At 38.2% G+C, this 18,534-nt stretch overlaps 1 protein-coding gene across 3 annotated transcripts in view; it reads left to right on the top strand.

The window, feature by feature from the left end:
• MAP3K5 (mitogen-activated protein kinase kinase kinase 5) overlaps positions 1–18,534 on the top strand; it is a 198,441-nt gene that overhangs the window by 179,056 nt on the left and 851 nt on the right. For all 3 annotated transcript variants that reach the window (XM_045544441.1, XM_045544439.1, XM_045544438.1), the window contains 5 exons: positions 1,108–1,213; positions 9,933–10,176; positions 14,831–14,943; positions 16,146–16,258; positions 17,811–17,887. In XM_045544441.1, coding sequence (XP_045400397.1) covers positions 1,108–1,213; positions 9,933–10,176; positions 14,831–14,943; positions 16,146–16,258; positions 17,811–17,887 — 653 coding nt within the window. The remainder of the gene's footprint in view (positions 1–1,107; positions 1,214–9,932; positions 10,177–14,830; positions 14,944–16,145; positions 16,259–17,810; positions 17,888–18,534) is intronic.

Genomic DNA, 18,534 nt, shown 5'->3' with positions numbered 1-18,534 from the left:
CATGTATGTGCGTATATATGTATACATATATATACACACACACACACACACACACACACACACACACACACATACTTACACAATGGAATATTATTCAGCCTTGAAAAGGACGGAAATTCTGACACATGCTGCAACAGGGATGAACTTTGAGGATGTTATGCTAAGTGACATGAGCCAATCAGAAAAGGCCATATACTGTGATTCCACTTATATGAGGTACCTAGAGTAGTCAAATTTATAGAAGCAGAAAGTAGAACAATGGTTTGCCGGGAAGAATGCATGTAGCATTTCAGTTTTGCAAGGTGAAAAGAGTTCTGAAGATCGGTGGTAGTGATGGTAGCACAACAGTGTGAATGCACTTAGTGCCACTGAACTGTACACTTAACAATGGTTAAGATAGTAAATAGTGTCCATTTTACTACAATTTAAAAAAAGAAAAAAAGACAAAAATCCAGTGCATGTATCTATTTCAGTGTCTATTTAAATATGTAAAACATTGTTAGTCACTACAGAAAGATACCTTTACAACAAAGATTTAATGTGAACAGGTTTCATGTCTTCATTTTGCAGATAAAAAGTAAATAAACAAATAACACGAACAGGCTTTCTGAATATTTTAGCAGATCACTCTCCTCTCTACAGAGCTATGAACAACCATGGGAAGAAAGCAAGGCTTGTGCCATAGCAACCTGTAGGTAGTGACAAATGCTAATAATGCTTCTCTTTTCTCTTTCCCTGCTTTTCCAGATCACCAGAGTATGCTGAATTTTTATTTAAAGCCCCTTGGACCTCCTCTTCCTCCTTGACCCCTCCCCTCCCCCCATTCTACAAATATAAAAGCTGGAAGCTGCATATTCTGAGTCCCAAAGAAGTGATATTCTCATGGAACCAGACCACCTTTCACTTAAATAACTTATTTGCTTACGTGGGGATCACTCAACTTGAATCTGAAGTGGCAATTTTTAATCTGTTTTCCAGTGACATAAAGAAATTCTTTGTAATTCACAGTGAAGAAACCTTTCAGTTATTTTTGTCCAAGTGCTTGGATCAGCTAGATTATTTGCAATTAAAAATTAAAGTAGGCTAAATGTCACACTCTTTCTCCAGGTCAATAAAGTTCTTCGTAATCACAACATCAAGCCGCACTGGATGTTTGCCTTAGACAGTATCATCCGGAAGGCCGTACAGACAGCTATTACCATTCTGGTTCCAGGTCAGAAATATTTAACTACTCTGCAAATATTTAGTGCTTGGATATTTTATATTACTGTTCATCTCTTATTTTTAATATCTCCTTTGTGCTTATAAAACTATAGTAGCCTTTTTTAAAAATCTTGTCAAAGCAACAAAGTAACATTTATCCAGTGCATATACACGAAGCAAAAGGTTTACTACAAGTGAGAAAGACTTGCTTCCTTGTCTTTAAAGAGCATGTTTTAATATGAAGAAAAAGAAAAATTATAGAGGTGACCCAAACAAGTCTGCATTTCCGTGTACAGATATCTGTGCCCATAAAATACTTTCATATGTCACCTTTTACCCAGTGGTGCCCAAATCTGCCAGTGCATTGAGCAATGTATGGAGGTCTTTAAAATTACAGCTTTCAGAGCCCTTTCTCATAGCAAGTGGGTAAGAATCTGCTAGGGATAAAGCCCAGGATTCTGATTTTTAAAAAAATAGACTTTATTCTTTTAGAGCAGTTTTAGGTTAATAGCAAAGTTGAGAGGAAGGTACAGAGATTGCCCATATCCCTCTTACCCTCACACATTCACAGCCTCCCCCAATATCAGCCTAACATTTGTGATAATTGATGCAGCTATATTGACACATCATTATCACCCAAAGTCCATAGTTTACATTAGGGTTCACTCTTGGTGTTTTATATTATTAGGTTTGGACAAATGTATGATGACATGTATGATACACCATTATAGTATCATACACAATATTTTCACAACCCTAAAAATCCTCTGTGCTCCACCTCTAGGAATCTGATTTTAATACAGCTCTCCAATCATTTTGAGGCACAGCCAGGTTGGGAAATCACTGATCTAGATACAGCCCCAGCTATGTAGGCAGTGAGGTACAAAAGGGGTAGTGTTGGTGAAACAAGGCTTTATGGAGTAAGTAAAGAGTGTATTTATACTCTGAAGCAAAACCTGCAAAGTGTTTTGATAGTCTATCCATTAATAAAAAATTGTAAGCAAAGCTATTCCACCCTGTGTGTGTGTGTTGGTGGGGGGTGGATGGATGCATGGGTCAGTGGGTAAGAGTAGGTAGAAAGATACAGACAGATTTATGTATACAAATTAAAAACGTGTTCTACGGTACTAATTTGTACCTGTATTCTAAAGCATGCTAAAATAGAAGTTTAAAAAGATAAGATCAATATGAAATATTGTTAAATGTCAGTGATTTATAAATGGTACCACACATTTTGTCCACCCTTCTGAGTTGTGGAATTCCCTCTATTCTCTCAGAATACTTGAGTGTTTGACTTGTAAATCTTTACATCAGTAAATATTAATTTCTTTCTTTCTTATGTAAGAAAGAACTATATACAAGTAAAAGTTCTAATACCCCTGAACGTGTTCCCTCTCCCTGGAGCACGCCTCCACCCCAGGCCTTCCCTGTCCTGTGCTTGCACCTTTGCACTCTTCAGGTCTAAGGTTAAAAGATGCCTCCTCAGAGAGTTCTGACCTCTCACCAAATCTACAGTAGGAGTAGGCTCCCTCTGTTACTCTCTCGCCTTGGAAGTGGTTTCCACCCATTTGTGATACTTACCACAAATCTGAACCTATTTTTGTTTCTAGTTTAATGGCTGCCTCCCTCACCAGAGGGCAACTGTCTGTTTTATTTTATTCTGTGCCTAGCATGCTATCCAGCACCATGCCTGGAAAACAGTATATCCCTGATAAATATTTGGTTGAAACAATTAATAAATGAGTTTCACCTAATTATAATAAATTAGGCTGGAAAGTTTGTAGAACTTAGAAAAATTCTAGAGAGACTTTTAAACACATGGTTAGCAGTTGGATGTGAACTTTAGAAATCCATGCTCTAAGGAAGTCAGCAATACTTCCATTTAGATGATTCCTCATTAGGATAATGCTGGCTGTAGGGAAGGTATTATGGAGGGGTGATAGATTCAAAAGACATGAGGAGTAAAGAGGAACAGGGGTGTCTTTCTGAAAGGGACAGGTGTAGGCCATGAGTTAAACACAGTAGTAACCTAAGGATGCCCAAATGAGGAAGGGAAAGAGAGAGTATATTTTGAAATAATTTAACAGCATATAAATGATCTGGTAATTTCATTTTAAAAAAACTTCCTTTCAGTACTGATTACATAAATGCAATGTGGTTTCTCAAATAGAAAATAAGGCCCGGCGTAGTGGCTGACACCTATAATCCTAGCACTTTGGGAGACCGAGATGCAGGAATAGCTAGAGGCCAGAAGTTTGAGACCAGCCTGGGCAACATGGCAAGACCCCATCTCTATAAAAATAAAAAAAAATTATCTGAGCATGATAGCACACCCCTGTAGTTACAGCCACTGAGGAGGCTGAGACAGGAAGATGGCTTGAGCCCAGGACTTGGAGGCTGCAGTGAACTAAGATGATGCCACTGCCCTCCAGCCTGGGTGACAGAGTAAGACCCTATCTCTTTAAAAAAAAAAAAAAAAAGGTGAATATTAGTGGAAAAACTGATGGAATTTTTCTGAAGTCTAGAGTTTAGTTACAATACTGTACTGATGTTAATTTCTTAGTTTGGACAAATATGACATAGTTATGTAAGATATATTAGGGAGAGCTGTGTGGCTGGTATATGGGAATTCTCTGTACTGTCTCTGCAATGTTTCTGTAAATCTAAAATTCTTCCAAAATAGAAAGTTTTAAAAACAAAAGTGACTAATTATCACACTGTGGGTGAAACTGTTAAGTTTAAGGCGAGCAACAGGGAGGCTGCAGAGAGGGAGCTCGAGCTCTCCCTTGCATGAGCATCGCAGGGACAGGCACTGCTTTCACCAACCCTGTGTGGAACAAGGCACATTCTTTACGAAAAGTGTTTGCTAAAGACAGTTATTTGTCCTTCCAACATGACATTGATTTCTTGGAGGTCAGTAGGAGTCTCTTATTTCAACTGAAGTTACTGTTTGAAAGCATTTAAAAGAAGAAAAAGTGGAAATTTGGGGGCTGGGCATGGTGGCTCACACCTGTAATCCTAGCAGGTTGCGGGGCTGAGGTAGAAGGATCGCTTGAGGCCAGGAGTTCAAGACCAGCCTGGGCAACATAGCGAGACCCAGTCTTTACAAAAAATAAAAAAAATTAGCCAAGCATTAGTAGCTCAGGAGGCTGAGGTGGGAAGATCATTTGAGATTAAGAGTTCGAGGCTGTAGTGAGGCACAATCCCACCACTGCACTCCACCCTGGCTGCCTGTCTCAAAAAAGTGGAAATTTTAGAGGAGAAGTTCATGGAGAAAGTATTTTTATATTCTTCTCAGGGTTGAGGAAGCCAATAGATACTGTACACCAATATACACATGATGAAATATGTGAACAAGATGAAGTGATTTTAGTCATTTGATAGTTCCATCAAATTTCCAAATATCCTTAAAGATTTTGTTATACAATTAAGATAAAAAGAAACTATATTTAAAAATGACTGTCTTCAAATGGCCATGATAAAAATGCCTTTTAGGTGAGAAGATACTACAATTAACCTACCAAACTTCAAAGGACATGCTAAAGAAGACCACAAATTTAAAAGTTATACCATCATTAGTACAGTCATGTGTTGCTTAAGAACAGGGATACATTCTGAGAAATGCATCATTAGTGGTTTTATCATTATTTGAGCATCAGAGAGTGTGTTTACACACACCCTGATGGTATAGCCTACTACACACCTAGGCTATATTGTATACCCTACTGCTCCTAGGCTACAAACCTGCACAGCATGTTATGGTACTGAATACCACAGGCAATTATAACACAATGGGAAGTATTTGTGTATCTAAACATAAAAATGGTATAGTGAAAAAATACAGAATCATAATCTTATGGAACAGCCATCGTATATGTGGTTCATTGTTGATGGTAATGTCAATATGTGGCATGTGACTGTGCACACCTTTCCTAGATCTGTCTGCTGAGAGGACCCAGATCCTGGTTTCTAAACACCATTCTCCAATAAAAGGAATCAGGGCTCCTTGGAGAAGTGGTTGATTCCAGGCCTGGGGTAGGGGAAAATCAAGATTAGCCTGGAACATCTTGTGGTGCAAAAAATAAGAAAGTGTCCAAAAAGGATAGAAGCTTATGGAAAGGACACTGGAGCCAACCTGAAGGCATTCCCAACAGTCCAAGCCAGGACAATCTGAACAATAAAATAAAATAATGACAGTATTGGATTATAGCTCACAGAATAAAATAAATATCCATGAGTCCATATTGATGTAAATAATTGAATAAATAAATACATGAAAGAGAAGAGTCAGCTCTTTGTTATAGTAGAATTCCAGTTGATAAATATAGAAGGAATGGGGGAAAGAAAATCACCATTAGGCAAACACCACAGTAATAATTATTATAGGCAAGGACCTTCAATGGCTGCTAAAATTAAGAGGCAAAAGAAAAAGGAGAAACAGGATATTTGAATGGTTTCAAAGTGTCTTCCTATAAGATATTTCCTAACTACAAAGGAAAAACTGTAACTTTACAGTGGAGGAACCTAGCAGATACTCCCTCACCAAATGGTCAAGGTAAGCATCGCTAGTAATAAGACACATCAGCATCGTGTACTTCCGATACGAGCCTTGAGAGGGACACAACATCCCTTCTGCGGTGTTTTTGCCAAAAATGGATAGCTTCAACCTAATCATGACAAGACATCAGATGAACCCAAAATGAAAGACATTGTACAAAATATCTGACCAGCACTCTTCAAAAGTGTGAAGGTCACGAGAGATTAAAAAAAAAAAGTCACAGATTAGAAGAGACTAAGGAGACGTGCCAGCTAATTGAAGTGAGGGATTCTTGATCAGAAAAAGAACATCAGGAATGCCTTTTTGCTGAAAGCTGCACTGAACGTCCTTAAGTGTAATCAAAACTGTTTGTTTTTAGTCAGTTTTGCTGCTGTCTCTTTTACTCGTGTCCACTGAGAGCTTGACATTAATGACATCGTAAATCATGTGAAGTGGCGGCTTGGGTTTGGTAGCATTTCAAGTGTTTGTTGAGATGTCCCGGACTACCTGAGGGGCTGGTGCAAGGTTGGATATCATCCTGGATGGAATCTTTAGTCGATTGCATTATTTGGTTGGTAAAAGCATGGAGTGCATTACCAGCGTGATGGGCCTTCCCTAAAGAATGCCTGGCTCCTCATTAAATGCAGACTTTAGAAAGAAATTATTGCATGGGTGGATTTATCTTTAATTCTGTTTCTTAAGTATTTTTAAACCTAATTTTAAAATCTCAAATTAAAATAAAGAACCTCTCCTCTGTAAAAAAAAAAAAAAGAAAAGAAAAAGAACATCAGTAGGAAAACTGGTGAAATTTAAATAAGGTCCACGGATTAGTTAATAGTATTGCATCAGTGTTAATTTCCTGGTTTTGATAGTAGTTCCCAAGGCATATAAAATGTTAAGGTTAGGGCAAGGGGCAGAAGGGTATACAGGAACTCTCTGTACTATTTTTGCAACTTTTCTGTTGCACTAAAATTATTTCAAAATAAAAAGTAAAAAAGTGTTCAATCTTTTTTTCAAAAAGAACACACAGAACAGAGAGTACAGTACAAGTCCCTTAAGAATTTTTTTTTTTTCTCAGACTGTTTCTCACTTGTCATCAAGAATCAGCTCATAGATTATTGGCAATAGTAAGTATCTGTTGTTCCTCCTCAAGTGCAGTTTGCCTGTGGGTGACCAGATGGAGTAATGCTGGGCACAGAGACTATGATGGCAGTGCTAAGGTAGCCAGTATTGATGATGTAGGCATACTTCCTCTATTAATAATCATTTTTATTTTTAATTTTAATTTAATTTAATTTTTTCAGAGACTAGGTTTCACTCTGCCACCCAAGCTGGAGTGCAGTGGCATGATCACAGCTCACTGTAACCTTAAACTCCTCGGCTCAAGTGATCCTCCTGCCTCAGCCTCCCAAGCAGCTGGGACTACAGGCGTGCACCACCTCCCAGAGTGTTAGGATTACAGGCATGAGCCACTGTGCCCGGCCACAAGTTTCTACTTTCTTCAAATTATTTGAGAGAATTTTTTTCATTATTTATATATACATAAAATGATAATTTAAAGTGTACAGAGTTAAGAGGATATTTAAGTATAATAATAAATATCAGAGAATTTTCCCTCCTGAAAAGTGAGCTTATACTCTACAGAACTAAAAAATTTTAAATTACTTCAAAATTTTCAGCCTAGAAATCAAAAATCTAAATCAGAAATTTAGAATTTTTAAATAGAAATTTAAGAATAATTTTAGAAAATTTTTAAAGGCCTAAGTTTATTTTCTAATTTAATCTAAAATTGCACTTTCTTAAATCATTTTTAAAGTATGGTATTTTTCATCATTTTATTCCCTCCTAACTACAAATAATCTTAGTAAGGTAACTCTTCCATTCTGCCAACATTTTTTGAGAATCTAATATGTTTAGCCGCTGTACTAGGCGCTGGGTTTACAAAACTAAAACACCTGATTTTGAGTCACTCTTCTATACATACATTAGGAAATGAAGGAAATGGAGTTTTGGAAAGAGAGAAGAGATAGACAAGAACGCAGAGTAGGGATGAAGTTTGCCTATCCTTAGAGATAAAGGGTGAGGATGTGGAGAAATTGGAATCCTTGTGCACTGTTGGCGGGTATGTAAAATGGTATAGCTGCTGTGGAAAACAGAATGGTGGTTTCTCCAGGATTAAAGATAGAAGTACCATATGGCCCAGCAATTTCTCCTTGGGTATATATTAAAATAACTAAAAGGATCCCGAAGAGATATTTATACATCCATGTTCATAGCAGTACTATTCACAGTTGCCAAGAGGTGGAAGCAACCTGAGTGTCCATCACATGTCATAGACACATACAATGAATACTATTCAGACTTGAAAAGGAAGGAAATTCTGACACATGCTACAACATAGGTGATCCTTGAGAACATTCTACTAAGTGAAATAAGCCTGTCATAAAAAGACAAATACTGTATGATCCATATGAGGTATTTAGAATAGTTACAGTCATAGAACCAGAAGTTAGAATGGTACTTTCTAGAAGCTGGAAGGAGGGGGAAACAGGGAGTTGTTTGATGGATATAGTTCCAGTTTTGCAAGATGAAAAAGTTCTGGAAATTAGTTGCATAGGAATGTGAATATATTATACTTGATGCCATTGAACTGTACATTTAGAGATGGTTAAGATGGTAAATTTTATGTCATGCATTTTTTTTAACCACAATGAAAAATTTAAAAAGAGAGATAAAGGAAGCGAGGGCTACATAAACCTGGCCCTGAAGAAGGACACATTTGTTTTTTTAATGAGCAAAAGATGGTGAGTTCTCTTTTGTTGAATTTGACGTGCCTGCCCAACAGGAATGTACAGGAGGTTCTGCGTGTTCCAGGATTGGGGCCAGAGGCAGAGTTTGCCATCCACACACTGGAAGGACTTAACCTTCATAGAGTTGAACGAGCACATCCATGGAGAATGAGTAGAAACATAAAATAGAGTCCCAGGTTCCAGCTTGTAAGGGGCTGGTGATAGAGAAAAAGACCCTAAAGGAGAGAAACAGCAGCCAAAGATTTAGAGGAAAATGCTGTACACAGGTCAAGTAAGATAAAAACAGAAAAGTTACTCAGAGGATTTGGCTGGCAGGCCTTTGGCAACTTTGCCATAGTGGCCACATTAGAGTGGTGGGATGGGGTCTTCCCTTGCTCCCACTGGACCCCCCTCCTCCACACAGAGGCTCTTAACCTGTGGTTCATGGACACCTGGGAGAGGCTCCAAGGAGTCTGTGCAAATCTAAAAAATCTAGGAACAATTAGGAAATCTAGGCAAAATGTTGTATGAATATGTTTTTCTTCTGGGGAGAGTTCCTGTGACTTTCATCAGATTCTTGGTGGGTTCTGTGACCCAGTAAAAGCTCCATGTGCCAAAACATATGGAGTCAAGATCCAATATTTCTTCTGCCCTGGTTTCACTTAAATTACGAGTATAATTCCATTTTGTGGCTCAGTTTGCGGAACTAATCACAATGTATAATATTTTTTCCTATGGGAAGATATCATCCAAATCCTGAAGTGACATGCAGACGAATTCATGTTATACAGTGTGTTTAAGTGCAGACTTGTAACTTTTGTACTTTAAATTTCAGTCGTTAGTCACCAGGTTAGAAGAGGACACACTAGAAACCAGCCCAGTTGTCAAAGAGAAATAGTCTCTCTAAAGTGAATGTTGGCCTGTGTGGGCCATTTGCAGCACCTCTCCTGCATGCCCTTACATTTTGGATGTTATAGGCAAAAAGCATTCTGCACACTAACTTTTGTTTATATAATCTTTGTTTATCTCAGTTTCCTTATCTGTAAGCAAGTTAATAGTTGCCAGATTATACAATCTAAAAATGAATTATACTTGTATAAACAATTTTATAGGTTTTTATATCATTACCTTTCTTTCATTTTTTTAGCTTTTTTCCCACATACCTTAATGTGCAGTGTGAACATTTTCCTTCTGTTTGAATCAGATCATTCTGACTTTATGTATCTTGTGGGTTTTGCAAATTCACTGGAAGAACAACCTGAATTAATGTGCAGAAATCCATTCTCACTTTTGGAAAAGCATTTTGGAGTCTGTATCTTATTGATAGTAGGAGGGTTGACAATCTCAAGAAATCAAGGGATTCAGTCCTATCTAATTAACGCTATTGTTGATATGCCCAACAGAACTGAGGCCACATTTCAGCCTTGCATCGGAAAGTGATACCGCAGAGCAAGAAGACTTGGATGTGGAAGACGACCATGAGGAACAGCCCTCTAACCAAACTGTCCGAAGACCTCAGGCCGTCATTGAAGATGCTGTGGCTACCTCAGGAGTGAGCACGCTCAGTTCTACTGTATCCCACGATTCCCAGAATGCCCACCGATCGCTGAACGTGCAGCTAGGAAGGATGAAAATAGAAACTAACAGGTAAGTCCCACCCTGACAGGGGTTGTTTTTCTTTTTTCTTACTTTTATAAAAGTGCATATGTTTTTGGTCTACTTTAAAAGTCGGTCCAAAGAAAATGCAAAATATGATTCCTTTATCCCATTCGTGTAAACTTGATCGAATGCCTTTCTTTATAAAACAAGAGAGGTTTATTTTAATCTCTTTTGTTAAATACCACTTTCTGCTTCTCCCATTTCAAGCCTTCCGCTGCATCATGTCTTTGCTGTTTTATCTCCAAGTACACTGAGATTTTTAGAGTAACTTAGTTGTAACCTCATAGACTGTCTTGGAAACAGACTCAGAGCAGCATGTACCTTCTGACTGATAACTGAAAGACAGAACAGAAAGCCCACGTCCTTGAAAGCCTGGGATTTGGAATATCAAGTTCTTCTAGGAATATCAAGTTCTTATAGGAGAAGTAGGTCTCTGTGCTTGAGGGGACGAAACTAATTAATGGTGGTAAAGCCTTGCATTTTAAAACCTTGAGAGGAGGATAGTTGACCACATTTAAGATTCTATTTTATTTTCAATATGCTGTGACATATATGGAGTTTGTCTTTGAGAGTTAGGTAGTGTAGAAGCCACAGGATCAGGTTAATAAGTGAACAGTAAATATTTCCTGTTCTTCACAGCTGTCGGCACAGTTCAACGTCTAAATCTTTATGATTTATAGTTTCCTGTGCTGGCTACAGTTGACATGTGGGAAACTGACTTTATGACTTTGGGTCTGCAGTGAAAACTTTTTTGTAAGTGAATCAATAAAAACTGTTCAAACATTTAGAAACCTGAGCTGAAAATTCTAGTTGTTCACCAGGGAGACAAAAAATATCTTATTTCTAGTCATAAAGTATAGGTTTTTAAAGGTAAGCTTGAATATCACACTTAATACAAGTACTGCAGAGCTCATCCTATGTTCAGAAGCATGCGTTTTTGTTGCATGATTAAGTAAATCCATACATATGTGTCCTGTATGATGTGCATAGGGAAATCCATTTTAATAAAGGAAAATTGGCTGACTTTCATATCCCAATCTCATCCTCTGAAACCCAGCCCTTTACTTGCCATCTCTACTATTTAGTGGAAAAGAACTTGGTTTTTTTTTCTTCTGAGACTTCATCTAAATCTGGTGTCCCTCATTCCTCCTCTTCTCAAGCAGGAGTCCAGTGGTAACACCCCACCCATTATAGTAGGTGTTAATAGTGGTCACTTCTCTTTAGGTAACTATCACACAGTCCTGAGTGGAGTTGTTTTTTGGACCCCTGCTCTGATCTCTGGAGGAGGAAGGATCACTCATTACTGCTTTGGTCTAGCCCTCCCCGCCATGGCTTCTGGTCAGAATTACACAGACAGTAAAGCTACTCTGTTTACCAAAGAGCTGGTATATCTGCTTTTCTGGCCCTGAAACCTCCTGCCTCCACGCCCTGGCTATGTCAATGGGCCCTGCCTCTCCAATGCAGCCTGGATATGCACTCCGTGCCCTTCTGTCCTTGGCCCCTTGGGTTGGCCTTGTGCTCTCCACCACCCTGGTGCCATCCGCAGTCCCCAAGGGCTGCTCTGCTCTAGCCACTTTCTCCATGGCTTCCTCTTTCTTTTCTGAGGGTCTCCCAGTCCCTAGCTGAGGGCCTGCTCCTCAAATCTGCCCACCTCTGTGGAAAAGACTAGCATTTGCCACATTTCTTTATTACATTGGCACATAGCTGCATTTTTCACAACACCCCACATGTTGATGTTTTTTTCTCCACGTATTTACATTTGAATCTGTGAAATCTGCAGGGTAATTGGCCTCGTTTTTCTTTTTTCAGTAATATCTCCCGCAGATACTCCATCACCCTCAGAAAAGTGAGATGAGGGACAGCATTTGCTTCATGCATGACTTGAAAAAGGGGCGGCTGCTTTAGGACAAAGACCAAGTGACTGAAATAAGGGGCCACTCCTGTCTATATTGGCCCTTGTAATTTTCAGTTGAACATCACTTGAAATATAAAAATATATCTGTTGCAAAATGAATCCAGAGGAAATGTTAGTGTGTTTTTAGGAAAGGTTGCAACTCTCGTGTTAAAAACCTTAAGCTTATAGTATTTGGGATAATCATTCATGAAGGTAAATCAGGTTTATCCAGTTCTTGATTATTAGATCATCAATAGTACTAAATGGCAGAAAGTAACAAAATGGGTTGAGAATGTATGTTTTGCTTCTATTTAAGTATATGCTACCTAAAATGCTCTGAAAACTCACTTCGCACAAGGAGATACAGGGACATTATTAAAACCTGATTCAGAAGGAGCTGACTGGTATCCTGCAACTCTGGAATTACCCACCAACTACCTCGCCACCACCACCTGTCCGAGTTAAAAATTGGCCTCATGGCAGACCCTTGCTACACTTTTCTGGAACAAAGAGGTAGACAGTTGTGTTGATTTCAAAGTATTTCCTGCCTAGCTGAACACAAAGGAACAATAAAACCGATGGACTGTGTAAACACTTCTAAGAGCTGGAGTTGGGACAAATGAGGTGGCCTGTCAGTACTGTGCTTCTAATGTTAAATTTCTGGCTTTTAAAGAAAAAAAGGAACTGCATAGTCTAGACAAAGATAGATTAAATTCTAGAAAATGTCACTGTGTTCTTTGAGAAAATGATAAGATAGGCCATCACTATTCCATACATGTAGAGACAAAAATACATACCAGACCAAAAACTGCCCACTTACAAATTCATAGCTCTGTAGGAATTTGCTATCCACTTCTTTGAATATTATTCGTGTTGGAGTGGATAAAAAAAAAATTTCCCTTCAACTGTCTGCTTCCTTGTCTTGTTTTCAGTGTGTGCTGCTTCATCCACCTAATTGCACGCCGTGCTCACTCTGCAGCTGTCTCTGTTTACCTGCCTTCCTCAAACCACCTTCTCTGCCTGTCATTGGGTTTTGCTTTTATCCTACCTCTGCTACCTGCTCTACTATGAATCCTTTCTCCTACCTAAGGGCCTCATCTTCATGTCCTGTGGGAATTGAGTATTGCTGGGGGGTCTGAGAAGGAACCCCCACTGCCTCTGGGCAAGGGCTCTTTTCCAGAGCCTGAGGCTGCAGCAGGGAACAGAAGAGCCCTTATTAAAGGCCAGGCACTGTCCTTGGCACTTTACCTATGCTGTCTCCTTCACTAATCCTTTCTGGAAGTTTTACTTTTCCTTTTTACAAATGAGCAAACGGAAGCCCACAGGCATTAGGTAATTTGTCTAAGATTAACACAGGAAGGGTGTGTCCTGGGTCCATCTGTTGGTTGCACCGGGCTGCCTTCAGAGCACGTCAGTTGAAGCAGAAACAAGCTTTTGGATAGAACATTGTCCTGAGTTAAATCTATTAATACTCAGGAAATGAAACAAATACAGCTGGTTAAAAGCTGCAGGGGATAATTATCTTGATTTTATTAAAAATTATATATTTTAAATTATTAAAATTCTGAATCCAAGTTACCCAAAGACACTTTTCAAAAAAATTAGATCATCTCTTTTCATAACTTGGAATGTTTTCTCTGAGAAACAGTGTTGGAAATAGTGAGTAGGTTACCAGTTGGTTCTCAGTTGCATGGTGAACCTTCCATGGATAAGAACTATGGTATGAATATTATAGTTTCTCCTGGTTTCTTTAGAGACTGCATCAGATGCCAGCTAGGAACTGAGGGTATTAGGAACACAGCTATCCTTTTACCCACTTCATACTGTCCCTCTTAGAAGTAAGAGGAATAATAGTAACAACCACAGTGGCAGCAACAACCATTAACATTTATTGAGCACTTTTTATGTGCCACAGAGTCTAGGCAACCTTACCTATAGCTATTTTTCAAGTTTTCATAGTTTAAGAAAAGTGATTTCCTTTATGCTTTGCATTGAATATGATATTATCCATATTTACCAACTTTTTTTGGGATGAGGGGCCATACATATAAAATACAGGTCTGTTAATATCCCATAATTATATTTTTGACACTTAAGGTCAAAAATATATGACCTTTAGGATCTTAAAAAGAAAGAATAGAACAACATCTCTGAAGCTGTTAGCAGACACTCTGGGATGCGGGTTTTGAACTCTTATCTGGAAGCACAGAGTCTTGCAGAGCTTTGCCACTGCACACGGGGGTCTGTGGACCTGCAACATCAGTGTCATCCGGGAACTCATTAGAAATGCAGTCTCATTAGGTTAAATGTTAGCTGATAGGATCTGGCTCCAGCATCAGGACCCACACACTGCCAGTGAGAAACTGGGTTTGAGCACATAGTGTTCCCTTGAATGCCAGCTAACCAGGAGACTAGAGCAGTTTGAAAACATACTGAAAGGAACCCGCAGAGCACCAGAGAAAACTGTTAAGTGCAATATCTATGAGTGACTGAGGGATGGGAGGAGGAATACCAAATGATTAATGGAATAAAATATTTCCATCTTTAGACTGTAAAACAAACAAACAAAAAACAGAAAAATTCAGTCTCAGACCTCACCCCAGAGCTACTGGGCCAGAATCTTTATTTATAACCAAAATGCCAGGGGTGTCTCTGCTCACTGGAGCTTGGAAAGCCCACGTCTAGAAGATCACCCTGTGTCAGCACCAGCTTTATTGTCTTGTCAACCAATATACTTTGCTTCTGCAGATTACTGGAAGAATTGGTTCAGAAAGAGAAAGAATTACAAACACTCCTTCATCAAGCTATTGAAGAAAAAGACCAAGAAATTAAACACCTGAAGCTTAAGTCCCAACCCACAGGTGAATAGCAGAAAGTTTTAAAGTCATAGTGTTAAACCAGGCTGCCACAAAAAGCCGAGAAAGCCAACAGGCAGTTTTATTCATGGCTGAGTCAGAATTTGTCACTTGTACCACAACTACAAGCTGGAGTTGCTTTTTAAAAAAAAATCCAATTCTTAACTGTAGCTATCATTCCTTATGAGTGCGGTAAGAATAGATAGGGCTGTCTACATTTTTGGTTTTTAGTTCTTTTTCAAGATTTCACAATGAGATAACTAGAATAAAATAATACTGTTTTTTGTCATTTCACATTTGTATTCTGTGTATTCTAGCTTTTTTTTGGTTATAACTTGAAGAGGCTTATATAGAATAAAGATGGCATAATAAAAAGTCATAGGTTGGAACTTTGAAGAAATCTATTCTGTGAGAAATTGGGAGTGGAAGATAATCTTTAGAGAATCTTATTTAGCCAATTTGGAAGAAAATAGAATTCATAATTATTTGTTCAGGTATATGGCTCTTCCATAGTGGAAAAAGAGATTTTTTTTTTTTTTTTTTTTTTTTTTGAGACAGAGTGTCACTTTGTTGCCCGGGCTAGAGTGAGTGCCGTGGCGTCAGCCTAGCTCACAGCAACCTCAAACTCCTGGGCTCAAGCAATCTTCCTGCCTCAGCCTCCCGAGTAGCTGGGACTACAGGCATGCGCCACCATGCCCGGCTAATTTTTTCTATATATACTTTTAGTTGTCCAGATAATTTATTTCTATTTTTAGTAGAGACGGGGTCTCGCTCAGGCTGGTCTCGAACTCCTGACCTCGAGCTATCCTCCCGCCTTGGCCTCCCAGAGGGCTAGGATTACAGGCGTGAGCCACCGCGCCCGGCTGAGATTATTATAGTTATATGATTCTCTGCTAATTGTGTTCATCTTTGTGGAATAACAAACACAAAGAATAATTTTGATGCACAAAGTTTTTTCTAAGAAAGTATAAACTTGAGATGGAAGTATAAAGTGGGAATATCATTACACTATTGCCTCTGTCTCTCCATTTACTAGTTAATTGTCTGAGTTTTATTTATATTGTCATTTATAATGCCAATCTCAATTGTTTCCATTAACTATAGTAGCAAAATCTTTTGAAGTATTAATAAATGTCTGTTAACTGTAAGGGTCTCAGATGACCTCTGTTAGGTGAAGCTGAGAATATTCCCCGACAATTCTCTTCTAGAAATGCCTGGGTTGTCTGTGTATCCCCTAAATTCTCCTGGCACAAACACTGAAGATTCCGAACTTACTGACTGGCTGAGAGAAAATGGAGCTGATGAAGACACTATAAGCCGGGTAAAGAGAACAATCTGTGGGACAAGTATTCTTTCACTGTATTTCATAACGCTGAGGGCCTACTATGTGCCAGGCACCACTGTAGGCATGGGGGGTATCCTGGTGAGCAATCAGACCCAGCCCTGCCCTCCTGAGGTGGACAGACAAGGGTAGACAGATGATAATCAGATAATTCCACAGATAAAAATATAATCCTATACTGGTAAATTCTGTGAAGGAAAGGGATCAGGTGTTATAAGACAGGGAGGGAGAGGCTGGTGAAGGTTCTCAGAGAAGCTGATGAAAGAGCTGAAGTCTAAAGGAATATGTAGGAATAGCCTAGGCCAACTCTATGTATGTTTTGCAGGGGGCAGACAAGGAGAGGAAGATTACTGGGGAGTGGGGTTATAGAATGTGCAGAGACAACAAGGCAGGCAAAAGCTTTGTGGTTCAGAACTCCTTAGGATTTTTATAGTTTTGAATTGAAAATAAGGAAAAGTAGGGGAAAAAAATCAAGACAGACTAAAAGAAAAAAATTCTTGTTTCCAATTCTTTCTTTTGTTAGATTTTTAATTCTCTTGCAACATTATTAGACTCCACTGGGCAGTGGCTATTTATTGCTGCTTAATAAAATAGATCTAGTTGGAGAACTTATGTCAGAAACATTTCTATACAACCCATATATATCTATAATAACCTAATTCCTGTCTGCTCCTTATAGACATTTGTAATAAGCATAAATAACATTTATGTTTTAAGATTTTATATATATGTAAACACATATACACACACTAAGGGATTATATTATTATTTTATAGAAATGGACTCTTAATACAATATTATTTCAATTTTGGTTTTATATTTAAATTTTAAAAATAAGAATAGAGATCTTTTCCTTTGACTTGATAATTTATTGGACCACTAAATAAAATTTAGGGTCTCTTAGAAATCTGTATTTAACAAGTTACTGCTAAATAAATTTAAGCAACTCTGTTTTCTATAGAAAATAATGCATCCAATCAAGTCCTCCAAAATAGTCATTCCTCTAACTTAGACTCATATCACAAGTAGTAATTGATGATATAAAATTAAAAGACTTCAATTTAAATTCAGGACTCTGATTTCCAGTGAATTACAGAAGAGTACCTTGTATTAGCCATGGAAAAATAAGTTCAGCGATTAAGCATAAGCAACACCTTTCCAGGAACACTTTTTATCCACTTGAGAAAAAATAAAGCTACATGGCACCAAACCTCTTAAATACAAACATTTGCTTATGAGCAGCAGATGTAATTACAAGTGAGTCTTTTCTGTTCATAAAAAGACCATTCAGAAGTTCTGTGTCACTTGTAATCTTTATACATTTGGAAGTCATATAGATGCGTTTCTTTATATAATTATTTTGTGATAGGGAAACTTTCCCCTTAATAATTCTGGAAGATTATGTTTTTAGTAGATTTCCTTTTAGATTCATTTTTAATTGTTGCCAATGTTTATGTTGTGGGTGGAGTTTGTTATTTATTAAAGGTATATAAAACATCTTTCTTTTGTGCCTATTTTACTCTCTCTACAGTTTTTGGCTGAGGATTATACACTAGCAGATGTCCTCTACTGTGTTACACGCGATGATTTAAAATGCCTGAGACTAAGGTACCACTTTTCTGTTCAGTTGTCATGATGGAAAGAGCACCGGGCCAAGATCAAGAAGTCTGGGTCCCTGCCCTGGCTGGGTCTCTAACTAGTCCTGCAATTCTGGGCAGAGCTCTCTGGCCGTCAGCTGTTCTGAGTAAATTGAGTTAGCTGGACCAGGCAATATTGGGGTGATATAGTCATATTTATACATTAGTAAATGAAAATCAACTGGAATAATATATCTTTAAATAATATACAGACTAAGACCATGTAGATATATTCCAGAGCTGCCTTAAGCAAATACCTTAATTTAGTTCATGACTGTGCCAAAATTATTAGAAGTACTAGGATGAGGTATTGATTTGCCATCCAAAAATCTGGTATAACCTGATATAATTTCTTATAATAATTAAGGCCTGGCACATACATAACTATTACACCTACCTTTATGAAAACACCTTTCAAAAATGCTGAAAATAATGTAAAATGATGGTTTGGGACCTGGCAGTTTATGGGAGTGAAAAGGTAAGGGATGGACGGATGATGAGAAAATATATACAAAAAAAAATACGTAATGACCGATAAGACTTTGGGATCTTCATGTTCTGATCAGTACGGCTGAAAGCTAAGAAGTCACTTTTATAGTTCAAGGGCAATGTTTCCAA

Source organism: Lemur catta, chromosome 2 (assembly GCF_020740605.2).
Source record: "Lemur catta isolate mLemCat1 chromosome 2, mLemCat1.pri, whole genome shotgun sequence".
NCBI lineage: Eukaryota > Metazoa > Chordata > Mammalia > Primates > Lemuridae > Lemur > Lemur catta.
Note: the sequence above shows the minus strand (reverse complement) of the source record. Positions and strands in the feature narration are given on the sequence as shown.